At 42.1% G+C, this 27,208-nt stretch overlaps 1 protein-coding gene across 1 annotated transcript; it reads right to left on the reverse strand.

The window, feature by feature from the left end:
- Positions 1–1,752: 1,752 nt before the first annotated feature.
- LOC111972896 (ankyrin repeat and SOCS box protein 2-like) lies at positions 1,753–27,036 on the reverse strand. The gene is made up of 9 exons (XM_024000009.1): positions 26,906–27,036; positions 25,430–25,744; positions 24,972–25,141; positions 24,669–24,824; positions 19,207–19,452; positions 18,725–18,896; positions 18,026–18,623; positions 17,770–17,923; positions 1,753–2,493 (listed from the first exon to the last, which is right to left on the reverse strand). Exons 2-9 carry the CDS (start codon positions 25,723–25,725, stop codon positions 2,345–2,347), a joined length of 1,941 nt encoding a protein of 646 aa, XP_023855777.1. The 5' UTR covers positions 25,726–25,744; positions 26,906–27,036; the 3' UTR covers positions 1,753–2,344.
- Positions 27,037–27,208: the final 172 nt, after the last annotated feature.

Consider the following 27,208-nt stretch of genomic DNA (forward strand, 5'->3'; position numbering starts at 1 on the left):
AAACAAATCCATGGAAAAAGGGTCATGTTTATCGACAAGGTTGACTTCTTCCCATTTTGTTGGCAGGTCAATCTGCGTCATGTGTTTGTTTCATTTTGATCCGAGGGCACTTGGCATTTATTTTAGTATGAGGGCAAGGTCATAGATACCCCACAAGCTGGATTCCAGAATACCAGCCACTACAGTTACAGTCGTGTCATCAGTCTTTTAATACCACGTTGAGTGTAGAGTTTAGGGGTTAAATCAATACTGACCTCTATACTAAGGTTAGGGGTTAGTTCAGTACTCGCCTAAGAAATTGTTGTAATGCAGAACAAGCAATGAAAGGCTGTTCACAATTTCTAGTTTTACCTACTGTATTAAAGTGGAAATATAAGTGTGAAAATGTGTATGCCTATTCTGAACTTTATTTAGTAAATTACATCAAAATAGAAAACAACTAACTTGTCAGTTGCTGTTTACTTGAGTAAACTTACCTCTCCAATTAGATTTTGGATTAAAAGTTAACTTAATGTAAAGTGACAAAACAAATCTTACATAAACATTAATTCAGCATTGTTATGTCTGTAACCAACATTTGCTAAATCAATAATCCTGTCAGACTATTTAGATGGACAGTCTCAGATGTTTCTTCTTCGACTACTATAACAATACTTTTGACCAGCTGAAGCAAGTCACACAATTTTTCTTTAGGCTAGCAGTAGCCAGCCATGCATTATTTGTTTGCCTATTTAGTTGATAATCAAATAGGAATAAGTAAGTAAATAGTGCACTTTCAGCTGTCAGGATAATTTATTTGACTTCTCGAATGCGAACACATTCAAACTGTTCATATCAAAGATCCACCATCATATTTTTCTGCTTATGCATCCTTATTTCTATGCCCAACTTCCACTGTTGTGCGTGGTCAAAATTCCCATTTCTATTAGGGGTGTGCTGAGTACTCAGACAAAACGAGCTTGGTAACGGAAATGGAGAGTTTTTCGAATATGATTACGGTACGACACATTTTTGTAATTACACTTGATCAGGATTAAGTAATTTTCAGCTGCCAGCACGCATCTCTCTGTCACTAAAACTGTGCTGCGCTGTGCAATCTAAATAACTAAATTGGCTAGTTTGGCTGTCTGTAAAGAAATGTATGGGGTGCAGGTTACGCTTCCTGTCACGATTGGATTTGAGCAAGCATCGCTCCTCCTCCCTCTCATTTCCCCCAACGTCTTTGTCATTATGACCTGAGCTAATCCCATGCACATTTTTACAAAGCGACAGATCAGTAAAAAATGTAATGACAAATATATGGGGCAAGTGAATTACCTAAATCTGTGTCTGGAATAGGCTCAAATACAGGCAGCAGTAGCCAGCCATGCATTATATGTATTTCATTGATAATCGAATGGGACTAAGTAAGTAATTAGTGCACTTTCAGCTATCAGGATAATTTCTTTGACTTCTCGAATGCGAACACATTCTAACCGTTAATATCAAAGATCCACCATCATATTTTTCTGCTAAAGCATCCTTATTTCTATGCCCAACTTCCACTGTTGTGCGTGGTCAAAGAGCTACATTTTTATGTCATCTGACCTGCATCAACATAATGATGTGGCCGGTGATATATTGCTCCTTGGATGTCCAATATCTTAAAAACTTGACTGCTGACATGCAAAACATTTTGGGACTGTATCAACAGTGAATATAGTTATCCTTTAAGACTTTATTTATACAGTGTTTGACATTGTATGGCTCTACTTCAAGCAAGTACTGATGATATCATTAGCATTACATGAGTCATAATAAATCTGTCAATAAATCTGCAATATTCATAGAAACATTTACTTTTTTTTTTACATTAAAAACTGAAATAGTTCCACCCACCTGTGGCAACAGACCTTTGTACACAATACAGTACTGAAATCACTATATTCAATTATATAACGGATAGTTCCAGCCAAACAATCTGATTGCCTGAGAAGCATTCCAAGCTGTGGTTTATTTTCTGATACAGGCAACTTCCCTGTACTTTAGTAAAATAAAATCTCACTGCGCAGGGTAAACAATTAATTTAGTAATCAATAAGAGTCAGAGTTGCTATTGCTAACCAAACCCAAATACCTGCAAGTACATACATTTACACATCATTTACACATCATTTACAGTAGATTCATTTGAATGTTACTCCTGCCATTGTAATATCAAATCAAGCCTATTATGCAGTACACAACTGTGCAAAGAAACATTCCCCCTTCATCTCAACTGGCTTACAATATGCAAAACAATCACATTTATTGAAAACAAGTCACGGAATCTGTGAACTTAGAGTCAACAAAACAAAAATAAATTCCTAGACATCCTGTGAATTTACCTTTTTGTAGTTGAGGAACTCGATTAGTCTTGGTGGGAGGGGCAGGGTGTCAATGTGCCTCAGTCTGGGGATTCCAACCTGCTGATGGATCTTCAGTCTGCACAACTGCATCAGTGAATGTGGTGGCACTGAAAGTGCAAAGAAGTTGCTTATTGACCAACATGAAAAAAAACTATAGTACTGTAGTATCCCAGCAAACAGGGGACCATCTAAGGACATTTGCCTATGTTCTCAAAAGGTCCCTTTAAGAGTTTTGGCAAGACGTTATCCCACTGACGTTCTGAGAACGTTCTAGGAATATTAAGACATGACATTAACCTTGGGACGCTAAGAAGACGTTCAGCACAGGTTCCGGTTTGGTCGCAGTACCCAGTAGGGAACGTTTCGAAAAGGTTCCTACTTGGTTCTGATAGGATGTTATCCATGGGCCATTCAATGACCACAAGGGGACGTTTCATGATGGTCAAGGGGATGTTGCATGATGGTCCCAAGAGAATGTTCTCTGGGGGACCTTTGTCTAGTTCCTTGTAAGTTACCAGGATTTCATTGAGGACCATGTTTGGACATTTGTAAGATGTTCTCAAGACATTTGTTTTACCAGTCGTCAGGACATCATGTGATGGTTCCAGGTGTCCCAATCCATTATAAGTAAAGTAATGAAATTGTATGGGGGTTTAAGGCAAGTGGTATGCTGTTCAGCTAAAATAGTAAAATAAATACTTAATCAATCAAAATATGTTCACATTTTACATGATCCCTTAGTACTGACTTTTCAATATCACTCCACCTGGCATTTGAACTCACAGTCTCTGTACTCGGATACAGTTATATTTTTGCTGCACCACAAAGTCTTCTGACGACAAAGTATTTGCGGTCAGAAGTCCCCTACACATTCATTACCTATGATTAAAAACTAAAAAAAATGTGTTTTAAGTGAGAAGTAGGCATTGGTCTGAAGCCTGAAAAATAAAGGAAATTCACATGGACACCACAATGCTTACTCCACCCATGCTCTACCAAGGTTTTCTAGCACACAGCTTTGGCGTACGACTGTAGCTATGCTGGTCTATTGTACTTCAAACTATGTGTAGGCAGGTTGCTTAAGATTTAAACTTCTCAAACAGCCTAATTCATACTCTTCAGCGGGATAATAGACTTTACAGTGTCCTGCTATTTCAATCCCCAATCTTCTGGTCTCCGGGTGGTAACGATAACCATTACGCTGCTAACCTTGTAGTAACCACGTAATCAGTATTGATTGAACATTTATTTATCTTGCTTGGTTACATTTGTTTTGTCTAAAACAGTTGATGTTTAAAAACGGTCTCATTTATACCTAACCAAGTTAGAAGTATGTCATATTCTTTTCACTGAGCACAGGTAGCACAAGCAAGCAATGAGATCCCACTAATAATTTACAGATGGTCAGTGCTATCTTGAATCCTTGGGACATTCCTACCCTAAACCCTAACCTTAACCCCTACCCTTGCCCTTGCTCTAAACCTAACCCTTACACTAGTTTCGTCGCACCTAGACTACTGTCTAGCTGTGTGGTCAGGTGCGGCAAAGAAGGACATACGCAAATTACAGTTGGTCCAAAACAAAGCAGCACATATTGCTCTTAGATGTACATGAAGTGCGAATGTAAATGCCCTGCATGTCAATCTCTCTGGGCTCAAAGTTGAGGAGAGATTGACTGCTTCACTATTGGTCTTTGTGTGAGGTGTTGATGTGTTGAAGGTACCGAACTGTCTGTTAAAGCAGTTGGCACACAGTTTGGACACTCATCGGTATCACACAAGACATGCAACCAGAGGTCTCTTCACGGTCTCCAGGTCCAGAACAGAGGCTAGGAAACACACAGTATTAAATAAATTCCTGACTAAATGGAACTCTCTACCACCCCAGGTAACTCAAGCTAGCAATAAAAACTGAAAGAATACATTGCCACACGACGGGAACTGTGAATAGACACAGACATTTTTAAGCATTTTGTATTGTATTTTGCATTGTATTATGTATGTGATACATGGTTGGGATATGACAGGGATATGTGTATGTCTCCCTTGGCTGTCGTAAGATGAATGCACTAGCTGTAGGTCACTCTGGATGGGAGCGTCTGCTGAATGGCTAAATTGTAATGTAAATGTAGTTCTATGTACACTGACTGTACAAAGCATTAGGATCATCGTCATTTATGCTGCTGCTCTTGCTTTTCACGAGAGTGGCACGTGTAGCTTGTTTTGGCCAATCATAAGTAATCAAAGCGGCAATAGGCTACAGACATAGAGCCTCTATATGTAGCAAAAGTTAGGAGATATCTAATCAATGGAAGATGGAATTAAAGTGATGGAATTAAAAGTTAAAGGAGAAGGTTAGGCTACAATGACCAACAGGTAGGCTGCTAACTTAATATTTTGAATGGAGTTGTTGTTGTTTGTAACTGTGTAGGATGAGAAAGTGCATGCAACCTCAATTAGCCTAGCTAGCTAGCTTAACTAGCTTTTTCCGGTTTGACGCAGTCAAGACGGCTCCTACATATTATTACATCATATTGGATGAGAAATAACCTAACTACTGCAACTATTAGTGTACTATAGTGCGAGTTGGCTTGTTTGGTTGCTGTCTTCTTCTCTCCCTCCTCCCTGCACCTCGTGTCACTTGCTCACACTCACAGTAGCCTACATACACAGTACGGCCACCCTGCTTCCCTCACTCAGATCGGATCAGACCAGACCAGGTTTGGATCGGACCAGGTCTATATGGAACGAGTCTAGTTGTCCTTTGGTCCATTTGGAACGGGTCTCTATATATAAAACATTTATTTACAGTGCCTTCTGAAAGTATTCAGACCGCTTGCTTGACTTTTTCCACATTTAGTTCAAGTACGTTACAGCCTTACTCTAAAATTAATGAAATGATTTTTTCCCCTCATCAATCTACACGCAATACTGCCATTCTTCTCTAAATATCCTCTCAAGCTCTGTCAGGTTGGATGGGGAGAGTTGCTGGACAGCTATTTTCAGGTCTCTCCAGAGAAGTTCGATCTGTTTAAGTCTGGGCTCTGGCTGGGCCACTCAAGGACATTCAGAGACTTGTCCCGAAGCCACTCCTGCCTTGGTTTCATCAGACCATAGAATCTTGTTTCTCATGGTCTGTTTCTCATGGTTTGCCTTTTGGCAAACTCCAAGTGGGTTGTCATGTGCCTTTTACTGAGTGGCTTCCGTCTGGCCACTCTACAATAAAGGCCTGATTGGTGGAGTGCTTCAGCGATGGTTGTCCTTCTGGAAGGTTCTCCCATCTCCACAGAGGAACTCTAGAGCTCTGTCAGAGTGATCATCGGGTTCTTGGTCACCTCAATGACCAAGGCCCTTCTCCTCCAATTTCTCAGTTTGGCAGGGTGGCCATCTCTAGGAAGAATGGCCACTGTGTTCTTGGGGACCTTGTACTTACAATTGCATAAATGCTTTGGTACCCTTCCCCAGATCTGTGCCTCGACACAATTGCTGCCAGTTTTAAAGCTTTTGAAAAAGCTAACATAAGTGCATGTAACAGATGGGAGCAATAATAGATATTCTGCTGCAATCTTCAGTTGGCTCCTCTTCACGAGTGATCATAAACCAAGGCTTTCTGAAGGCTTCAGCACTTTCACCAAGTCGTGCCGAAAAATTGTTAATTACTCAGCTTCATTATCTGTTCACAATGCACATTAGTGACATCTGCTGGTCAGCAATAAATTGCAGTGTGCGATTATCAGATGTGTTTTTTTTCCTCCACTGTTTTTATCAAAACTCTGTGGTGCAGTAGTATGTTGTTGGCTTTAGTAACCTATAATCAGTTGGAATACCAGGTTTGCATCTTACATCATGCTTCCCTTTTTGCCCGAATCTATGTCATTATTTAGGATGCTTAACAACCCCCTAGAGCCAATGTCCGCATCCCCGTGCAGATCAAATGATCGTGATAAAAAAATCCCCATAAAAATCTGTCAGTTGAAGATAGAGATATCTTTTTTTTTTGTTGCATTGGATGAGTCTCAATCCACGTCATCCATGTTGTGTATAAACTAGATTCAGAGTATTTATCCCAAGACCAATGCAGTGTGATCACTGTAAAGCTTTTGGACATGTTTCAAGTGTTTGCAGAAGGGGGAAGCCGAGAGGTCCAAGTTGTGGAAAAGATAATGTCATGTGTTTTAAAAGTGATGAAAATGTGACATGTCGCAATTGTAGTGAGAACCATAAAGCCTCCTCTTTGGAATGCCCGACAACGGTAAAAGATAATGAGGTGGCCAAATTCAGGGCTGTCCAGAACATTTCACATGCAGCGGCTGTTTAAAGGGTTGAGGCTCTGAATGGCGCTCCTGGAGAGTCCATTGTGGTGTATAGGCCTTCACTCCAGGCTGCAGGGGTTGCCTTTCACCATCAGGACCCAGGTATTTTAAAGGCTAAGAAGGTGGACTTTGTGGCCTTTATAGCTATGGTGATTAATGGCACTGCCAAGATGGAGAGAAGGTCCAGGAGAATAGACATCATTGTGGATGCGGCGGAGCGGTCCCTGAGACTGAAAGATTTCTCAGAGGAGGAATTGCATGGAGTATTGTCACAAGCTGTAAAACCCTCTCAGGCTCTAGAGCCTGAGAAGGGAGATATGGAGATTTTAAGAAATTAAGAAGTGCGAGTTTTGTTTTGTTTTTGTCAATGTACTAATTTATTTGGGTGGAATCATTTAGTTTTCCCTATCATGTACGGATTTTATTTTTACCTTGTTTTTTCAACCCGTCCAGTTGGTGGCGGCCATACACCTTTTTGGGTTGTAGTCCGCCATAAAACCCACAGAAGAAGAAGAAGAATGTCAAAACAAAAATTAGACAGTGCATGTCAGAGCAAAAGATCAAGGAACTGTCCGAAGATCTCCAAGAGAGAATTGTGATGAGGCATATATCTGGGGAAGGGTATAAAACAATTTCTAGAGTTTTGAAAGTGTCCAAGAGCACAGTGGTCCGTCCGACCAAACTGAGCAAATGGGCAAGAAGGACCTTGGTCAGGGAGGTGATCAAGAACTCAATGACCACCCTGACAGAACTACAGAGTTCCTTGGCTGAGATGGGAGAACCTTCCAGACGGACAACAGTCTCGACAGCACTGAATACGAATCTTGGCTTTATGGGAGAGTGGCGGAAGCCACTCCTGAGAATAAGGCACATGGCAGCATGCCTGGAGTTTGCAAAAAGGCATGCGAAAGACTCTGAGAGCATAAGGCAAAAGATTATGTGGTTTAATGAGACAAAAATGTAACTCTTTGCCCTGAATGCAATATGGGGTATTGTGTCTAGATGGGTGAGAAAAAACATACATTTAATCAATTTTGAATTCAGGCTGTAACAACAAAATGTGGAATAAGTCAAGGCGTATGAATACTTTCTGAAGGCACTGCAGGCCTACTATGCTGTGCTATTATATGTAAAATGCAGATTAATTATTATGTGAACTTGCGAGACATTGATTCAGCTTTGATCTAACTTTACTAAACAGGGTTGGGTTAAATGCGGAATACCCATTTTGATTGAATGCATTCAGTTGTGCAACTGACTAGGTATCCCCTTTCCCTTTCCTTTGCCTTACCATTGTGAGAAGTGTTCATCTTCTATTTGTAATAATCATTATAAGTGATGAGTAGGACTATTAAGCATAGGCAACAGATCTTGATGACTGTTATTTGAAGCGATTGGGTCCCTTTGTGGTGCTGAAAGGACAGCCCCAGGAGTGTGCAATGGATGTGGTGCTGAAGGAAGTCTGAAGGATAGCTCTGCCATTCAGCCAGATCAGGAACAAACAACAATCATTTGCAGTATAGTCGAATAGGCCTATGACTACTTGGTATAGCTATTTGTAGGGTTTAGCCTAATGTAAATACAAATACATAAGCACTTTAGTTGCGAGTAGGCATTTCATTGTATTGTGTAGCTTACACTACGTTGTATCATAAATAAACTCTGATTTGATTAGCTTGAACACATGGTTACAACATACTCTCTTACAGAATAAAAGAAAACACAGGTGAACTATCAATTCATAGCATTTTTCATCTATGCAAATACATTCTATCAAATCAATTGACCAAGAAGTGAAGATAAATCATTACTATGTAGAATTGCAGGAAATTTGTTTTAAAACAGCCATAAAATCTTTATTTTGGTGTGGTATATTCATGCATCACAATAAACTAGAATCTTAATGCATTGTTACCTCCAACTTGGCCCAATTCACATTTCCACTTGCCCACCCTGACATACCAAGCTAGAATGGGCCCTGTGTCTCAACCAATAGCCAATATAGGCTAAATATCCCAAGCAGGGCTACAGCAACTTACAGAGAGGGTCAGGCTCTTTGGGCTTTGCAGTGGCCTCTCTGGTTTGGGTGACCTCAGCAGAAAGGTGTCACTGTAACCAAGTGGTCACATATCGTTCTGGATTTTACTGCGCTAGAGGGGTCCGTAGAGTTTTATGAACATCAAGGAGACACACAGTGAATTTGGTCTGATGATAAGTTTAATTTGGCTAAACCCCCTCTCTGTCACACCCTGGCCTTAGTTTTCTTTGTTTTCTGTATTATTTTAGTTAGGTCAGGGTGTGACATGGGGGATGTATGTGTTTTGTATTGTTCTAGTTTTTTTTTGTATGTTTATGGGTGCTGTGGTTTAGTTGGTTAAGTGTCTAGTCTAGGTGTATGCATGTCTATGGTTCCTAGATTGGTTCTCATAAGAGACAGCTTGTCTATCGTGTCTCTGATTGGGAACCATATTTAGGCAGCCATATTCATTAGGTAGTTCGTGGGTGATTGTCTATGTGTAGTGTTTAGTGTCAGCACTATTTGTTTATAGCTTCACATTCCGTCGGTTTGTTGTTATGTTTAGTGTGTAAAGTGTTGTTCGTTTTCGTTTCGTCTTCTAATAAAAAGAAGATGTATTGCTATCACGCTGCGCCTTGGTCCTCCGCTCTTCAAAGTTACGACGAGCGTGACACTCTCACTCTGCCAAGCTGCAGGTAGGTACAGTTCAGTGAGAGGCTGGTGGGAGGAGCTATAGTAGGATGGGCTTCATTGTAATGGCTGGAATGGAATCAATGGAATGAAGTCAAACATGTGGTTTCCATATGTTTGATAGCGTTCCATTTCAGCCATTACAATGAGCCCATCCTCCTATCAATCAAATTTCAAATCAAATTCATTTATAAAGCCCTTCTTATATCAGCTGATGTTACAAAGTGCTGTACAGAAACCCTGCCTAAAACCCAAACAGCCAGCAAAGCAGGTTGTAGAAGCCAGGTGGCTAGAGAAAAACTCCCTAGAAAGGCCAGAACCTAGGAAGAAACCTAGAGAGGAACCAGGCTATGAGCAGTGGCCAGTCCTCTTCTGGCTGTGCCGGGTGGAGATTATAACAGAACATGGCCAAGATTTCAAATGTTCATAGATGACCAGCAGGTCAAATAATAATAATCCTATGGCTCCTCCCACCAGCCTCCACTTGTACATTTAAGCAGTGGTATTACCTCACATGCACATGTTCTCCCCTACTGTGAACAAAAGTCCCTAAAGCCATTGATGGTGGAGGCACACAGGAGGGAGAAGCATTGGCACAGGATGTGAATGTCATCTCCCCCAAATTGAGAGGCTCTGGCCAGCTCTCTCTGCGGGATATTTGCCTGACTTGACAGGTGGTGTGGGCTCGGACTGCTTGTCAGCTGCACCTTTAAATGCTTGGGTTTTGAACAGGCCGCTTCTCATGTTTTTTATATTTACATTGTAGTCATTAGCAGACGTGCTTATCCAGAGAGACTTGCTGGAGAAATTAGGGTTAAGGCCTTGCTCAAAGGCTCATCCATATATTTTTTTATCTAGTCAGCTCGGGGATTCGAACCAGCTACCCTTCGGTTACCAGTTCAATGCTCTTAACCACAAGGTTACCTGACACCCAGGCTGGATAGGAACTGCTGGTTATCATTTTTCAATGTTCTGATTGGCCAAAGTGGTCAAGCCTCTGACCGGCCATCGCAGTACACACCTATAGTTCATCATTTCTCAACGTCAACTCACCATCGTTCCTACCAGGAATATGACTTTCCCGAAACGGATCCAGTGTTTTGCCTTCCACACAATACAATGGATCTGATCCAGCCGGCGACCCTGGGCGATGCCGAAAAAGGGGAAAACGTGGCGGTCTCGTGGTCAGGCTTCGGAGACGGGCACATGCGCTCCACTCCCTAGCATACTACTCGCCAATGTCCAGTCTCTTTGACAATAAGGTTGATGAAATCCGAGCACGGGTAGCATTCCAGAGAGACATCAGGGATTGCAACGTGCTCTGCTTCACGAAACATGGCTAAAATACTCAAGGGACGCTAACGAGTCGGTGCAGCCAGCTGGTTTCTCCATGCATCGCGCCGACAGAAAAAACATCTTTCCGGTAAGAAGAGCCGGGCGGGGTATGCCTTATGATTAACGAGAAGTGGTGTGACATCATAATAACACACAAGAACTCAAGTCGTTCTGTTCATCTGATCTAGAACTCCTCAAATCATAAATGTCGACCGCATTACTACCAAGGGAATTCTCGTCAATCATAATCACAGCCGTATACAATTCCCCCCAAGCAGACACATCGATGGCCTGAACGAACTTTATCTGACTCTTTGTAAACTGGAAAACACACACCCTGAGGCTGCATTCATCGTAGCTGGGGATTTTAACAAGGCTAATTAAAAACAAAAAACTCCTAAATTCTATCAGATATGATGTGCTACAGGGCTGGAAAAACACTGACATTGCTACACTAATTTCCGCGACGCTTACAAGGCCCTCCCCGCCCCCTTTCGGAAAGCTGACACGACTCCATTTTTGTTGATTCCTGCCTACAACAGAAACTCAAACAACAAGCTCCGCGCTCAGGTCTTTCAACGCTGGTCCGACAATCTGAATCCACGCTTCAAGACTGCTTCGATCACGCGGATTGGAATATGTTCCGCATCGGTCAACAACAATATTGACGAATATGCTGATTCGGTGAGCGAGTTCATTAGGAAGTGCATTGACGATGTCGTACCCACAGCACACGATAAAAACATTCCAAACCAGAAACGTGGATTGACGGCAGCATTCGCGTGAAACTGAAAGCGCGAACCACTGCTTTTAACCAGGCAAGGTGACCGAAGCATGACCGAATAACAAAACAGTGTAGCTATTTCTCCGCAAGGGCAATCAAACAGGCTAAGTCTCAGTACAGAGACAAAATCGAGTCGAAATTCAACAGCTCAGACACAAGAGGTATGTGCAGTCTACAGTCAATCACGGATTACAAAAAGAAAACCAGCCCCGTCGAGGACCAGGATGTCTTGCTCCCAGACAGGCTAAACAACTTTTGCCCGCTTTGAGGACAATACAGTGCCACTGACACGGGCCCTACCAAAACCTGCGGGCTCTCCTCACTGCAGCCGAGGTTAGTAAAACATTAAACGTGTTAACCCTCGCAAGCTGCAGCCCAGACGGCATTCCCAGCCGCGTCCTCAGAGCATGCGCAGACCAGCTGGCTGGTGTGTTTACGGACATATTCAATCAATCCTTATTCCCAGTCTGCTGTTCCCACATGCTTCAAGAGGGCCACCATTGTTCCTGTTCCAAGAAAGCTAAGGTAACTGAGCTAAACGACTATCGCCGTAGCACTCACTTCCGTCATCATGAAGTGCTTTGAGAGACTAGTCAAGGGACCATATCACCTCCACCCTACCGGACACCCTAGACCCACTCCAATGCTTACCGACCCAATAGGTCCACAGACGACGCAATCGCAACCACACTGCACACTGCCCTAACCCATCTGGACAAGAGGAATACCCATGTGAGAATGCTGTTCATCGATTACAGCTCAGCATTTAACACCATAGTACCCTCCAAACTCGTCATCAAGCTCGAGACCCTGGGTCTCGACCCCGCCCTGTGCAACTGGGTCCTGGACTTCCTGACGGGCCGCCCCCAGGTGGAGGGTAGGTAACAACATCTCCACCCCGCTGATCCTCAACACTGGGGCCCCACAAGGGTGCGTTCTGAGCCCTCTCCTGGTACTCCCTGTTCACCCACGACTGCGTGGCCATGCACGCCTCCAACTCGATCATCAAGTTTGCGGATGACACTACAGTGGTAGGCTTTGATCACCAACAACGACGAGACGCCTACAGGGAAGGAGGTGAGGCCCTCGGAGTGTGGCTGTCAGGAAAATAACCTCATACTCAACGTCAACAAAACAAAGGAGATGATTGTGGACTTCAGGAAACAGCAGAGGGAGCACCCCCCTATCCACATCGACGGTCAGTAGTGGAGAAGGTGGAAAGTTTTAAGTTCCTCGGTGTACCATCACGGACAAACTGAATTGGTCCACCCACACAGACAGCGTTGTGAAGAAGCGCAGCAGCGCCTCTTCAACCTCAGGAGGCTGAAGAAATTCGGCCTGTCACCAAAAGCACTCACAAACTTCTACAGATGCACAATCGAGAGCAATCCTGTCGGCTGTATCACCCGCCTGGTACGGCAACTGCTCCGCCCACAACCGTAAGGCTCTCCAGAGGGTAGTGAGGTCTTGCAGAACGCATCACCAGGGGCAAACTACCTGCCCTCCAGGACACCTACACCACCCGATGTCACAGGAAGGCCATAAAAGATCATCAAGGACAACAACCACCCAAGCCACTGCCTGTGTTCACCCCGCTATCATCCAGAAGCGCAGGTCAGTACAGGTGCATCAAAGCAGGGACGAGAGACTAAAAAACAGCTTCTATCTCAAGGCCATCAGACTGTTAAACAGCCACCACTAACATTTAGCGGCCGCTGCCAACATACTGACTCAACTCCAGCCACTTTAAAAATGGGAATTGATGGAAATTATGTAAAAAATGTACCACTAGCCACTTTAAGCCAATGCCACTTAATACAATGTTTACATACCCTACATACCCATCTCATATGTATATACTGTACTCTATATCATCTACTGCATCTTGCCATCTTTATGCAATACATGTACCACTAGCCACTTTAAACTATGCCCACTTTATGTTTACATACCCTACAGTACTCATCTCATATGTAATATACCGTTACTCCTGATTTAAAACCCCCAAAATTTTTTTTTCTTTTTTTTACTGCATCTTGCCATGCCGTTCTGTACCACCACTCATCCATATATCTTTATGTACATATTCTTTATCCCTTCACACTTGTGTGTGTGTGTAAGGTAGTAGCGTGGAATTGTTAGGTTAGATTACTGTTGGTTATTACTGCATTGTCGGAACTAGAAGCACAAGCATTTCGCTACACTCGCATTAACATCTGCTAACCATGTGTATGTGACTAATAAAATTTGATTTGATTTGATTTGATTCTCGACACCACCAGAGAGAAGACAGGGAAGAAACCACCATTTACCTAGGGTGCTTTACATTACATAGGCTATTTATCGATGTTCATGGAAATGATGTGGTAATTAAATAGAATGTATTTAGGATTTATCAGAATAAATGTTCCAGAAATAGTTTAACCAGCTCGGTGTAATCTCAAATTGAAAAGAGTGAGGGCACACTGCTCCCCCACGCTCTGGCAGCACTACAACCCTGCTCCTCTTTCCTATATTAAGAGGCTTAAAAGCATATCATTTTGATATGATTACTTCATTGAGAATGTGTGTGCAGTTCAAATTTGGCCATAGACTCAATGACTGAAAAATACATATTTCAAAGTCGGTTTATAATGACAAGAATAACTAATAACAACCGACCCATTTTTCTTTATGTTGGACCAATTATCTGTACGCATTTGTTGATTAATACCAACATCTACAGTAGCCTAGGTTTGTTCTCAACCACTGCTTATGCTTGTTACAGGCTGCCAGCTGTGTTGTTGAGCAACCAAGTTGTTGGGCCCGGTTTTAGACAGAACTCTGTTAAAAAAATGTTAGCATTGTTCAAAATGCAACAAAAAGGTACCACCCCATTTGTTTTTATTGAGCACGTGAGAGCGATAAATTACACATTTTATCAAAACTGTTGCCTCTACAAGCGTATTCAGTCAAAGTTGGCAAGTCTAATGGTCACTTTATGGACGCGGTAGTCTATTTCTTATCTGACGCCCAGATGTTGAGCTAGGCCGGGGCAAGAAATAAAAAAAATTCCGATTGCTAATGACCCTGTTAATAGGGATCGGCGTCCCGTCAACGGGACAGTTGTAAATCCTGCAGCGCCTTGTCAAGATCACAGATTTTGGAGAAACAACAAATGTCGGTACATATAAGTGTCTTATATCGTCTGAAAGCTGAAAGCTTAAATTCTTGTTAATATAACTGCACTGTCCAATTTACAGTAGCTAACAACAAAACACTTTTTTTCACCGTGATAGGTTTGATAAATTCACCTCTGAAGGTGAAATGTATACTTACATTCTGAAATCTTGCTCTGATTTATCATCCAAAGGGCCCCAGAGATAACATGAAGTGTCGCTTTGTTAGATAAAATCCTTTTTCATATCCTAAAAAGGTACATTATATCATGCACGATTGATTTTGTATTTCCACTCGTTCAATTTGCAAAGAAAGGAATCTGTGAAAATCTGACACTAAACGTTGTTTCAACCAGTCAAATTGCGTTCGTATGTATTCCTCAGAGATCCTAGAACATAACGAGACTTCACTATATCATTAGGGTGTAGTATATCCTATAGGACACCATATTTGGTCAGAGAGCAACGCCTTCATGGCACGCCGATGACGCAGGCGGTCTTCACTTGAATGACTCTAACTTTGTCAAATAAGCACCAATCGGTGCTAGCTAGATAGCCAATGAGCTGGTCTTTACAGGAGTATCTGGAAACCATGTATCTGTCGTAAAATGTAGCTACTAACCTTGTACGACAGCATGCCTTATCATTTTGGACAAAAAATATAAGAAAATTCAGAGTTATGAAGTTATGAAATGTGATGTTTTGCAAATGTTGAACTTATAATATGGCTACTAATACTGGAAAAGCTAAATTAAAGTCCAAGTATACAGATTTGACGATATTCTTTCAGAAAAATGTAATATGAATGCAAAGGTCTCCTTCACGATTTGCCCAAATGTACCTGGGTGACTTCACACTAAATGTCATGGAGAACGCTCATACTTCAAGTTATCCGTCTGAAACTTTGCACATACACTGCTGCCATCTTGTGGACACCATCGGAATTACAACCACGGTGGGAGCTGGGACCTTTCTCTTGCATTTCAAAGATGGTGGTAGATCTTTTTTTTTTTTTTTCTTTGTATTATCTTCTACCAGATCTATTCTGTTATATTCTCCTACATTCAATTCACATTTACACAAACTTCAAAGTGTTTCCTTTCAAATGGTACCAAGAATATGCATATCATTGCTTTAGGGCCTGAGATACAGGTAGTTAGATTGGGTATGTCATTTTAGGTGAAAATTGAAAAAATGGGGGCTATCCCTAAGAAGTTTAAAAAATCCGGTATGTGGTTCTCTGTAATGGCCGAACAGCTCATGACGAGAGCTTTCTCATTCATCTCTGCACTTTTCTTTGGGACCATCAGGTGATGTCCTAGGAAAAACCCAAAAATCTCTAGGTGACCAAGACAGAAAGTCCTGACAGCATCCTAAAATCATCCCTGGGGAAGACGTCCTTGGGACAAACCGGGATCTAGACAAAATTTCTAGACGACCATGACACAAATCAGGGAAGTAGTGGAGGTTAAACACACGTAAACGCCATTTATGCACCTTATAATTTCTGCAATAGTGTTTACTTACCCTTTTATTTTGTAAATTAGCATTTACCCACTTATATTGCATTCACAATGTTGATCAAAGCTCAGAATGCTTAAAATTCTTGATCTGAGTGCGCCTGCATCTTTGCGACCGAGTCGAATCATGAACGGTTGTTTGTTCTTTATGTTCGCATGCACCCCCCGGATTTACCCCCCGGTTTTCCTTGTTAGCAGCACATTCACCACTATCTCAACGGCTAACTCCACCCACATGCAAGTTGCGGCACAGGCCAAGGGCCAGTGAGACGTGAAACAAACTACCCCAGCTCAGAGTCAGGCTCAGCAGACCAACAGCAAATGGCAACACAAGTAGGCAATTAGACTCCGCTGTTAGACTCGTGGGTTTGTGAGATGCCGGTCATAAGGCACTTTTGTTTTACGTCCGCGACTCCTGCCGTGTCCAATCATCCAATTTTACAATCAACTTGACTTTGTTATTACCAATCTAAGTACATAACAAAATAATAGTAATCATTTATTTGAATGGTAAACAAAATTACATTTAGATGCACAGAAGAGAGAGGGAGAGAGTAGAGAGAGAGAGAGAGAGAGAGAGAGAGAGAGAGAGAGAGAGAGAAGAGAGAGAGAGAGAGAGAGAGAGAGAGAGAGAGAGAGAGAGAGAGAGAGAGAGAGAGAGAGAGAGAGAGAGAAGAAGACGAGAGAGAAGAGAGAGAGAGAGAGAGAGAGAGAGAGAGAGAGAGAGAGAGAGAGAGAGAGGAGAGAGAAGAGAGAGAGAGAAGAAGAGAGAGAGTAGAGGAGAGAAGAGAGAGAGAGAGAGAGAGAGAGAGAGAGAGAGAGAGAGAGAGAGAGAGAGAGAGAGAGAAATGCATGGGAGGATGCTGCGGTGGACTGACCCGTTGATCTAGCTAACGTTAGCTAGCTACACGGTTGACACTGCAGCTAGCTAGCTTAGCCAGTTAATCTAGTGGCAACCTAATGTTTATTGCAACCTAATGTTTATTAGTTAGCTATTGCCACACACATCTGATTAATCAGAGTCAGTTCGCTGAGGCAATAGATCATCTTTGGGAGAGACGTGAGCGAGAGAACGATTAAGTGAATTAATAAAGTTTTGGTGGCAATCAGCTTTGAAATCAGCACATTTTGAGTTATGGTTTGCGTGTTATCAGTAGTAGGGGTAGTGAATTCATGTTGGCTTTAAACTGGCAAGGAAAGTTAGTCTACAAAACTGAAAGCTACCGGTATCTTCTTGCATTGTAAAGTGTTCTAGTCTGTATGGACATTGCTTTGCAAACAGGAATGAACAGTTAAAATATTTCTACATGCCATGTTGCATCATTCAAGTGTGGTAACCTCTGTGCAGCATGAATGGGGAGCTAACATGATGCAGCCCAGACTCCTAGTGCAGCCTAAGTGGAGCAGGCACGATGCGCTCACGCTATAACGGGTACATTGGCTTGTATGCTACAGTTTGACAGTAGTAACAAAAGTAACAAAAATTCTAGTACCCATTTTTCATGTTCTAATATTGAGAACTGAAGCTTCGGTATATTGTGTAACTCTATGGTTTAAGCTCACTTACTTGCTTTCACCTTGATTCCTGCCCAGTCACGGTAGCTATCCAGGTTCTCGATCAGCCGGGAGCAGAGTTTTACATGGCCAACGTAATCCAGGAGCACATCTATGATGGGTCCTGCCCAGCGGCTAATTGTCGGATCGGAGATTGCCTCACAGAACTGAAAATGAAGGGCTCAAATTGGATTCAAAGAACAACCCGAGATGGAATTGGAAACTAATAGACCAGCAAACCATCTACATTGCACATTAACCCAACCTACCTGGACGCAAGTGTTGCGTCGAGCTTCGTCCTCATCAGTAACGTAGCGCACAGTTTCGCCGAAGATGCTGACCCTTCTTGAAGTTTTCAGGGGTGGGTGTGGCTTGCTGCCATATGTGCAATCAAAACAGGAAAGGGCATCACAGCCATTGGACATCAGATACTTCAGATAGTTCAGGATGTGCAGATACTTCATACCGAGCATGACCACTGCCGGGAAGGAGCAGGGGTGTGTGGGGATGGACGCATTCATGTTAGCTCCATGCTCCACCAGAGCGGTGATCATTTCCATGTAACCCTGCCTCACAGCGACAAGAAGAGGGTTGAACATGTCAAGGTTGGGATTTGCGCCTGCATCCAGAAGCATTTCAGCGGCCTCTAGGTTGCTGTTGGAGACAGCAAAGTAGAGTGCTGTGCTGCGATGATCCTCATACATTTTCGATCGGTCTTCTGCGAGCTGGAAATTGACGTCATAGCCTGCCTCGATAAGGATCTCCAGGATCCAGTCCCGGTTGTGCTCGGCAGCCAGGTGGAGGGGACTGATGCCACTGCGTTGAACTTTGACCTTGCTGGTGGCAGGGATCAGCATGGACACAATGCTACAGAAGGGAAGCACAGGGATCAAATTGAAAGGGAAATGTTTTGCTTGAAGAGAAACCAATGCTTTAAATTAACCAATCAATCAATTCATTGCACTCACTCAAAATGTCCTTTCTGGACAGCAATATGAAGAGGCAGGAGGCCAGACTTGGTTGCTCGGTTAGCATCTGCTTTATGAGATAGAAGCAGTTCCACAACTTCCTTGTAGCCATTCTTACTTGCCTCATACAGAGGTGTTTCCCCATCCCTTGCCTGGCAGTTTATATCAGCACCTACAATACACAAGAGCATACACAACATTTATACAATGTTGAAATAAAGGAAAACTGGCAACACCACAACATCACTAGCAACAGATGGTCTGCATGCTTAATGGTTATTATAAGTTCTATTCATGCCATTGTAAAGAACATAATCCTTTCTCCAAGATGTAGGAAACCCATCAACAAGGGTTTGGACATAAAAGAGTTCAGGTTCAATATGTTATGACCTTGTTGTGCTTAAGATCCCAGACTGCATCTTTAAAACAAGTAATTAAAAATAATCTTGAAGCTGGCTTGTGAAAATTTGAAAACCACTCACCTTTGCTAATCAAGAAGTGCAACACGTCCACTCCCCCATTCTGTGTTGCCATATAGAAAGGTTCCATCCTGTAATTATTGACTGCATTAAGCTTGGCCCCGGCCTCCAACAACATCTGGCAAATTTCCACGTTCGCATGCCCGGCTGCTTCATGGAGAGGTGTCACACCCTGAACACAAGCCTTGTGTACTGAGGCTCCATACTTCAGGAGGTGGTCTACAATCTCCACATTGGACTTCTCACAAGCTGAAAAAACATTGTGACAAACAACACAGGTAATTTTGGTTGGATATTGCTGTTTGTAAAACATAAGCTGATTGTGTAACAGTGGTGGACTTCGCCAGTATGACCAGTAACCTAGCTTGAGACCTGGAGACTTGTCTTAGCCCCAAGAGCTAACACCTACAGATGTCAGATCTTAATATGACCCATTTCGTCGCAGGAGGAAAATAATCCTGCAGTAGGATGATTTGAATGTATATTTCATATTTTTAATCGCCGCCAGGGGGCAGCTGGAATCGGTGTTTGTAGGCTATACAATAAATTAGTCTACAGGTCCACTGGGCATCAGTAAAGTAGCCTATGTAGGCTTTATATCAATTATATGTTGAAGGCAACCAATAGGCAGAATAAATGTTTGGTTGTCTCAGTGCCTGTGTGGTCCAGCAGGTACAGCCACTGACCATGGCATACATATGTTAAAGTAGGCATGGGTTCAATTCTGGCCCACTACTACCCTCTGAATTTTTGGAGAAACAAGTACTTTTCTAGTTATTCTCTGTGGGTTGTACTTATACTCTTACTAGTAATTTCTAATGCTCAGAGCACGCAGGACCCCTTACCGGCAAATTATGAACTACAAACTCAAAAGAATCATGATTCTACAAGTCTCTCGTTCACTATATGGGGCTTGTTATTGGTGCTGTCTATTGATACCTTTGAAACGAGGTCTAGTTGCGGCCACAACCTGACTAGATTGTGAACCACTCTTGGCGGAATGACACTGTTCGGCTTGCCTGGCTACCCTAACTCCGTGCTCCGCCCCAAATGCGATGCTACATCCAAGGACGTTAGAGCAGCGGAAGAATTCAGATTGAGTTGTAAGGCAACTGCTTGATGCCGCGAGGGAGATTAGCACAATATTGTTAGCGAACTGCAGCAGCCCCCGAAAAATGTGTTCCCGAGTACAAGTTTTGAGCAGAGGCAGACTGAGTGTGTTTTGGTTGTACGAAAAGCTGTGTCCATCAAGTAACATTCAATAATCAATTAATAGCATTCATTCTTGCACCATGTGATCAATTATCAGTTCTAAACATGTCTATTTCCTCTCGTGTACATGATAGACAGTTACTGGTTGGAGCACATCTCTGTAGCTGCTGAGCTGGAGGAGCACGTATTAATCCTGCTGTAGAATTCATTGTGGCCAGCAGACTAAAATGAACGAGTAACTTGGAAAAAATGTATTGTGACTCTTGTCAGTTAGAAGAGTCATTCAAAAAGTAAGAATTGTCCGCGAACTGCACATCACTAGTCTTCACTCCTGAGGATTTCTTGTTCTTGGGTTCTTAGCCAGACGCGATCAAAGATAAATTGCACTTTAATGACCTTCTGCCTTTGTAATATGATATACTTCTGGAGTATGATAAGCATTTCGAAGACACACTATATACACAAAGTATGTGGACAAATTAGTGGGTTCGGCTATTTCAGTCACACCCGTTGCTGACAGGTGTAAAAAATCAGGTACACAGCCATACAATCTCCATGGACAAACATTGGCAGTAGAATGGCCTTACTGAAGAGCTCAGTGGCTTTAAATGTGGCACCGTCATAGGATGCCACCTTTCCAACAAGTCAGTTTGTCAAATTCCTGCCCTGCTAGAGCTGCCCGAGTCAACTGTAAGTGCTGTTATTGTGAAGTAGAAATGTCTAGGAGCAACAACGGCTCAGCTGCGAAGTGGTAGACCACACAAGCTTACAGAACAGGAACACCTAAAAATCCTCTGTCCTCTGTTGCAACACTCACTACCGAGTTCCAAACTGCCTCTGGAAGCAACGTCAACACAATAACTGTTTGTCAGGATCTTTATGCAATGGGTTTCCATGGCCAAGCAGCCGCACACAAGCTTAAGATCACAATGCACAATACCAAGTGTCGGCTGGAATGGTGTAAAGTTCCACGCCATTGGACTCTGGAGCAGCTGAATCATGCTTGAGTAATGAATCCCGCTTCATCATCTGGCAGTCCGACAGACGAATCTGGGTTTGGCGGACGCCATGAGAAAGCTACCTGCCCCAATGCATAGTGCCAACTGTAAAGTTTGGTGGAATAGAAATAATGGTCTCTGGCTGTTTTTCATGGTTCGGGCTAGGCCCCTTAGTTCCAGTGAAGGGAAATCTTAACGCTACAGCATGCAATGACATTCTAGATGATTCTGTGCTTCCAACTTTTTGGAAGTTTGAGGAAGGCCCTTTCCTGTTTCGACATGACAATTCAGCCGTGCACAAAGCGAGGTCCATACAGAAATGGTTTATCGAGATCGTTGTGGAAGAACTTGACTGGCCCTAACCTCAACCCTATCAAACACCTTTGGGATGAATTGAAAGCCGACTGCGAGCCAAGCCTAATCGCCCAACGTCAGTGCCCAACCTCACTAATGCTTTTGTGGCTGTATGAAAGCAAGTCTCCACAGCAATGATCCAATGTCTAGTGGAAAGCCTTCCCAGAAGAGTGGAGGCTGTTATAGCAGCAAAGGGGGGACCAACTCCATATTAATGCCCATGATTTTGGAATGGATGTTCGACGAGCAGGTGTCCACATACTTTTGATCATGTACTGTATAATTCTGCTGTTGCAATTGTGTTTTGAGGACAAGTGTAAATCAAATGTCGAGGTAGATAACTAGCTAGCTAGTTAGCTTTGGCTAATCCAGAATGTCAAAGAAAAAGTTACGCATTGGGGGCCTCCTGAGTGACGCAGTGGTCTAAGACTCTACATCACAGTGCTTGCTGTGACACTAGAGATCCTGGTTTAAGTCCAGGCTCTGTCGCAACCGGCCATGACAGGGAGAACCATGGGGCAGCACACAGTTGGCCCTAGCGTTGTCTGGTTTAGGAGAGGGGTTGCCCGGCAAGGATATCCTTGAACCATCACGCTCTAGCTTTTCCTGTGGCTTGCGGAGCGCATGCCCGGTTGCCAGGTGTAAGGTGTTTCCTCCGACATATTGGTGTGGCTGGCTTCCGGGTTTAGCAGGCATTGTGTCAAGAAGCAGTGTGGCTTGGTTGGGTTGTGTTTCAGAGGATGCACGGCTTTAGACCTTTGCCTCTCCAGAGTCCGTACGGGAGTTGCAGCGAGGGGACAAGACTGTAACTACCAATTGGGGAGAAAAAGAGGTTAAAATAAGTTAAATCTCCTGTTTTTAGCTCCCCATATGATCTATGTTTGTCGGCCAACTAGCCAACTTGTCAGTGGCGTAAAGAGTGAACAGATTAATCAGATGTGTGTGGCAATAGCGAACTAATTATTTTGGCAATAAACATTAGGTTGCCACTAGATAAGCTGGCTAAGCTAGCTTGCTGCAGAGTCAAACGTGTAGCTAGCTAATGTTAGCTAGATCAACGGGTCAGTCCACCGCAACATTCTCCCACGCATTGCACTCTCTCTCTCTCTCTCTCTCTCTGTCTGTCTGTGCCTAAATGTCATCTCAGTAAGCGTCATTCTGGCAACAATGGCTGACACTTAAATAACCTGCCATAGAATTCTCAAGTCACATGATGATATGGTGTGTGAACCTCCCACTACGACTTGGGAAACCATGCAGTTTCTTAGGCTACAAATGATTATGATTAACTTCACAGACAGGGTGGTGATAGTGCACGGTGAGGAGCTTGATTCTGCTTTCCAATAAATATCGAGGGTCTTATTCTGGTGACATGATGATCGATGCTTTACTGCCATTTGACAATGAAAAATATTCTCGCTCTTATCCATAATAATTTCATCATGTACGATAGACTAGATTACCGGCACTGTATCTGCGAGCTGTTAACTAGAGCTCAAGTGTCAAGACCAGAGTAGGCACATTTGCTATTTAATGCAACAGTGCTGTGACAAAACTATCAGTAGAGTTGAAAATGTAAGGTAAACACATTGAACTTCAGATTTTTATTCGGTACATGAAAACTTAAGTGAAAAAGTACATTTTGTGTGCACTTTGTTATCGCGTACAAGTCCGTTTGGTGGAAACATACCACTGGTGGGAAATGCGCATATTTTCTCCATGCGGATATTTTCATGAAACTGTCGCCAATTGGATGGACACCTTGCTATAGAAGTAAAGTATTTACCTGGCACTTTGTTTAAATGGAAACTAATGTTGGTATAGCCTACCCTACTGACTGTTATTATTTTATTATTCATGTTATCCATAAGTGCCTAGTATGGTTATTTCTTATCAAGATCTGGGGTAAAGTAACCCTGGACTGTCGATATTTGAAATGTGTAACTACATCAAGTCAATCGGTGGATTGCATCATTAGTACCAGAAGAGCTTGGGCCGGAATCAAACCCTTGGGATACACTAGACACACTAAGTTATAGCCTAGTGGAGCACAATATCCAGTGATGGAAAAAATAACCAATTGTCGTATTTGAGTCAAAGTAAAGATACCTGAATAGAAAATGACTCAAGTAAAAGTCACCCAGTAAAATATTACTTTAGTAAAAGTCTAAAAGTATTTGGTTTTAAAAATACTTAAGTATCAAAAGTAAAAGTAAAGGTCGAAATAATTTCAAATTCTTTATATTAAGCAAAGCAGACGGCACCATTTTCTTGTTTTTTAAATTACGGATAGGCAGAGGCACACTCCAGCACTCAGACATAGTTTACAAACGAAGCATTTGTGTTTCGTAAGTCCGCCAGATCAGGTAGTAGGGATGACCAGGGATGTTCTCTTGATAAGTACGTGAATTTGACCATTTACCTGTCCTGCTAAGCATTCAAAATGTAAGAAGTACTTTTGGGTGTCAGGGAAAATGTATGGAGTAAAAAGTACATCATTTTCTTTAGGAATGTAGTGAAGTAAAGTACAGATACCCCCAAAAACGACTTAAGTTAAAATACTTTCAAGTACTACTTAAGTATTTTGCACCTTTGCTAATATCTATATTGTGTTATTAAAATGACAGTTGTTGATGTGTATGACTGCATTTCAGATACATTTTGGTACATTTGAATGTTGCAGTAATAGGACCTATACCTATAGTGTTTGAGGAAGCGAGAACATTATTTTAACTAGCGAGCCCTGATCCCGATGACTTGACTGCCCCCGCATGGAGAGAAAGAAAACTGCTTTTTTTTAGCCACTAGCGAGGCACATTTGAATTTCCAGATGCATCAGGAAAATTCTCTGCGACAAAAGAGTGATCAAGTTAAGATCTAACATCTGTAGGATTTATTTACCTTTGATGAGTGGTGTTTCTCCATTCTTATTGGCAATGTCTGGATTGGCACCTCTGTCCAGAAGGCACTCCACACAGTTCACTTGTTGAAAGACGGCAGCCAAAAGAAGTGGGGTCTGATTGTAACTACCACATGTGTTCACCATACCAGGATGGGCTATAGGAACGACAACAGAACTTTGTGACCCAAGAAAATGAAAAATAATCAGCATGTACTGATAAAGGATCTGCCTGAGATTCAACAGACATGTGTGTATAAAATAGAAACCATTCTCAATTACACTTGTCTTTATTTCACTCTCACCTCTTAATATAATCTTGAGGCATTCTTTTTGACCGTAATATGCAGCTTCGTGGAGAGAAATCCATCCTTCCTCATTTGGTATCAAGAGACTCATTGGGTTGCATTTCACTATCTCTTTCAAAGCCTTTAAATCACCATTCTTGATCACATTCACCAGGGGTCTCGCATCTCTAAAGCATAGACAAAGATGAAGGGGAAATTTGTCATTCAATTTAGTGTCATTGTGGATCTCGCTACACATTAGCGGCATCAGGACACACATTTGTGGAATACCTGTATTACTGCTGTCCCTGTTAGGGAAATGTATCAATACTCACCCTCTGATTTCTATGTTGGGCATTTTGGAATTATAATACACTGTGCACCAACTTAATGCTCATCAAAATAATAATTGTTTTCACACTCATCCTTTCTGGCATACATACTGTCAAAATAAGTTAAAGGGTTGACAGACTCACATAATAGGGTCTGCTGATGGAAGGTTTGCAGGTGATGGGTTTGGATGTGGGTTGGCTGGGTTGGGATTGGCTCGGGGAAAGTCATACATGTGCCTTGTTGCAGAGGGGAGCCTGACACGGGTCGTAAATTGGTTTGGCTGGTAATTGCGTTGTCGATCCACAGATTGTGATGATTGAATTGACCCAATAGAGTTGTTGTCCTCAATGAGGCTGCGATCGATGGCCAGCTTCATCAGCTCCTCATCTGACAGGACACTGTAAAGACTGTAGTCATCAAAACCTGTAGGGGTGACCATTGCTCCAGATATGGTTGATCTGGTTGCAAGGATATAAAAGTCACGACAATGAAACTTACGTAACCAAAATCACCAACAGCATGTGCACATCAAAGTAAAATGGCTAAAAATGAAAAAAAGAATAATACAGATTTTATATGAAAACCAATATATGACTTCAGTCAAAACTCATGATCATTAAGGATTCAGATTTTATTGGCCCCATATTTAAGTAATAGTATACATTTCAGCTTCAATGTTGGTATCAATTGCCTTTTTTTTTATTAGCCTGTAATACTCATGTAACTTGAGTGTGTCAACAAGATGCGAAAGACTGCACAAGTAGTTGCTGAAATTTGCTGCACATGTACTAATGTCAAAGAGGTAACTCAAGACAACTTTGAGTTCAAATATTGCAGATACATTGTGGGTGTTGTGGGCATATAGTGTATTGTTTTAGCCTAGGACTAACACACCTTTATTCTACTTGCCACCAAGCTCTTGATAAGTGTTAATGCTGGGATATAACATAAATATGCACATCATAGAACCCATTTCAAACAGACAGTGGGAACTTAAGTCAAAAGCTTAAGGGAGAGCAAAATGTTTATTTCTTTAAATTGATTTGAAGCTGTACATCATTTGTTTACAAAGTCTCCTATGGCAACATAAACATAAACAATGGAGCAGTATATCTTTAGTTTTTGGATATGATAACGTAACATACATTAGCTGTACCAATCTCATTATATCATATGGTATATCATCATATACATCATATTCCATTCATAAATGGAAATTACAGAAAATCTTAGACTGTAATGCCGATTGCAAACCACATGGTTAGGGTTAGGTTAATTCATGACATTTCTTGATGTAATTTCTTTGCAGCAACTATACCAGGATCCAATTTTAAATAGTAATTCAACCATTTCTTTCCACGAAGTCATTGTTTTCTAGACCATTGTTTTGGGGGGGTGCAGTTATAAGATACATCTGAGCAATAACTTACTAGCTGGTTACCAAAGTAATTTTGCTGAAGGAAACTTAGTGTAAATTGCAATCAATGAAAATATGCATGCATGAAGTCCTTATACAGCTTAGTAATAACATGGTTATTAGCATAAACAGAAACTAATGTAGCTGAAGGCACCTTAGTCAAGTATAAAATAAAATAAACATACAGACATGCTATCGCTACCTTTTAGAGTCGGCAGTGTGCAGTCAAAACACTGTAACTGTAGACCAGCAGTTGTTAGATTGTAGTTATCGAGAGGTGATGAGGATTTGAAAATGTATTTTACTCTGAGTGGTCCTACATGCGAATGAAGAAAAAGCAGCAGCTCCAATGTTCATGATATATTCCAAAGTGGGTCTTGATTTCATGTTTTGACAAGCTGACCTATAACCACAAAGTTTGCTTGCATGTGTTGCTCAGAATAGGGATGCCCTACTTCAGATATGGCATGGTTTATGCTGACAGCTAAGTTCCTAGATGGGGGTG

The sequence above is a fragment of the Salvelinus sp. IW2-2015 genome, linkage group LG14, assembly GCF_002910315.2.
Source record: "Salvelinus sp. IW2-2015 linkage group LG14, ASM291031v2, whole genome shotgun sequence".
Lineage (NCBI taxonomy): Eukaryota > Metazoa > Chordata > Actinopteri > Salmoniformes > Salmonidae > Salvelinus > Salvelinus sp. IW2-2015.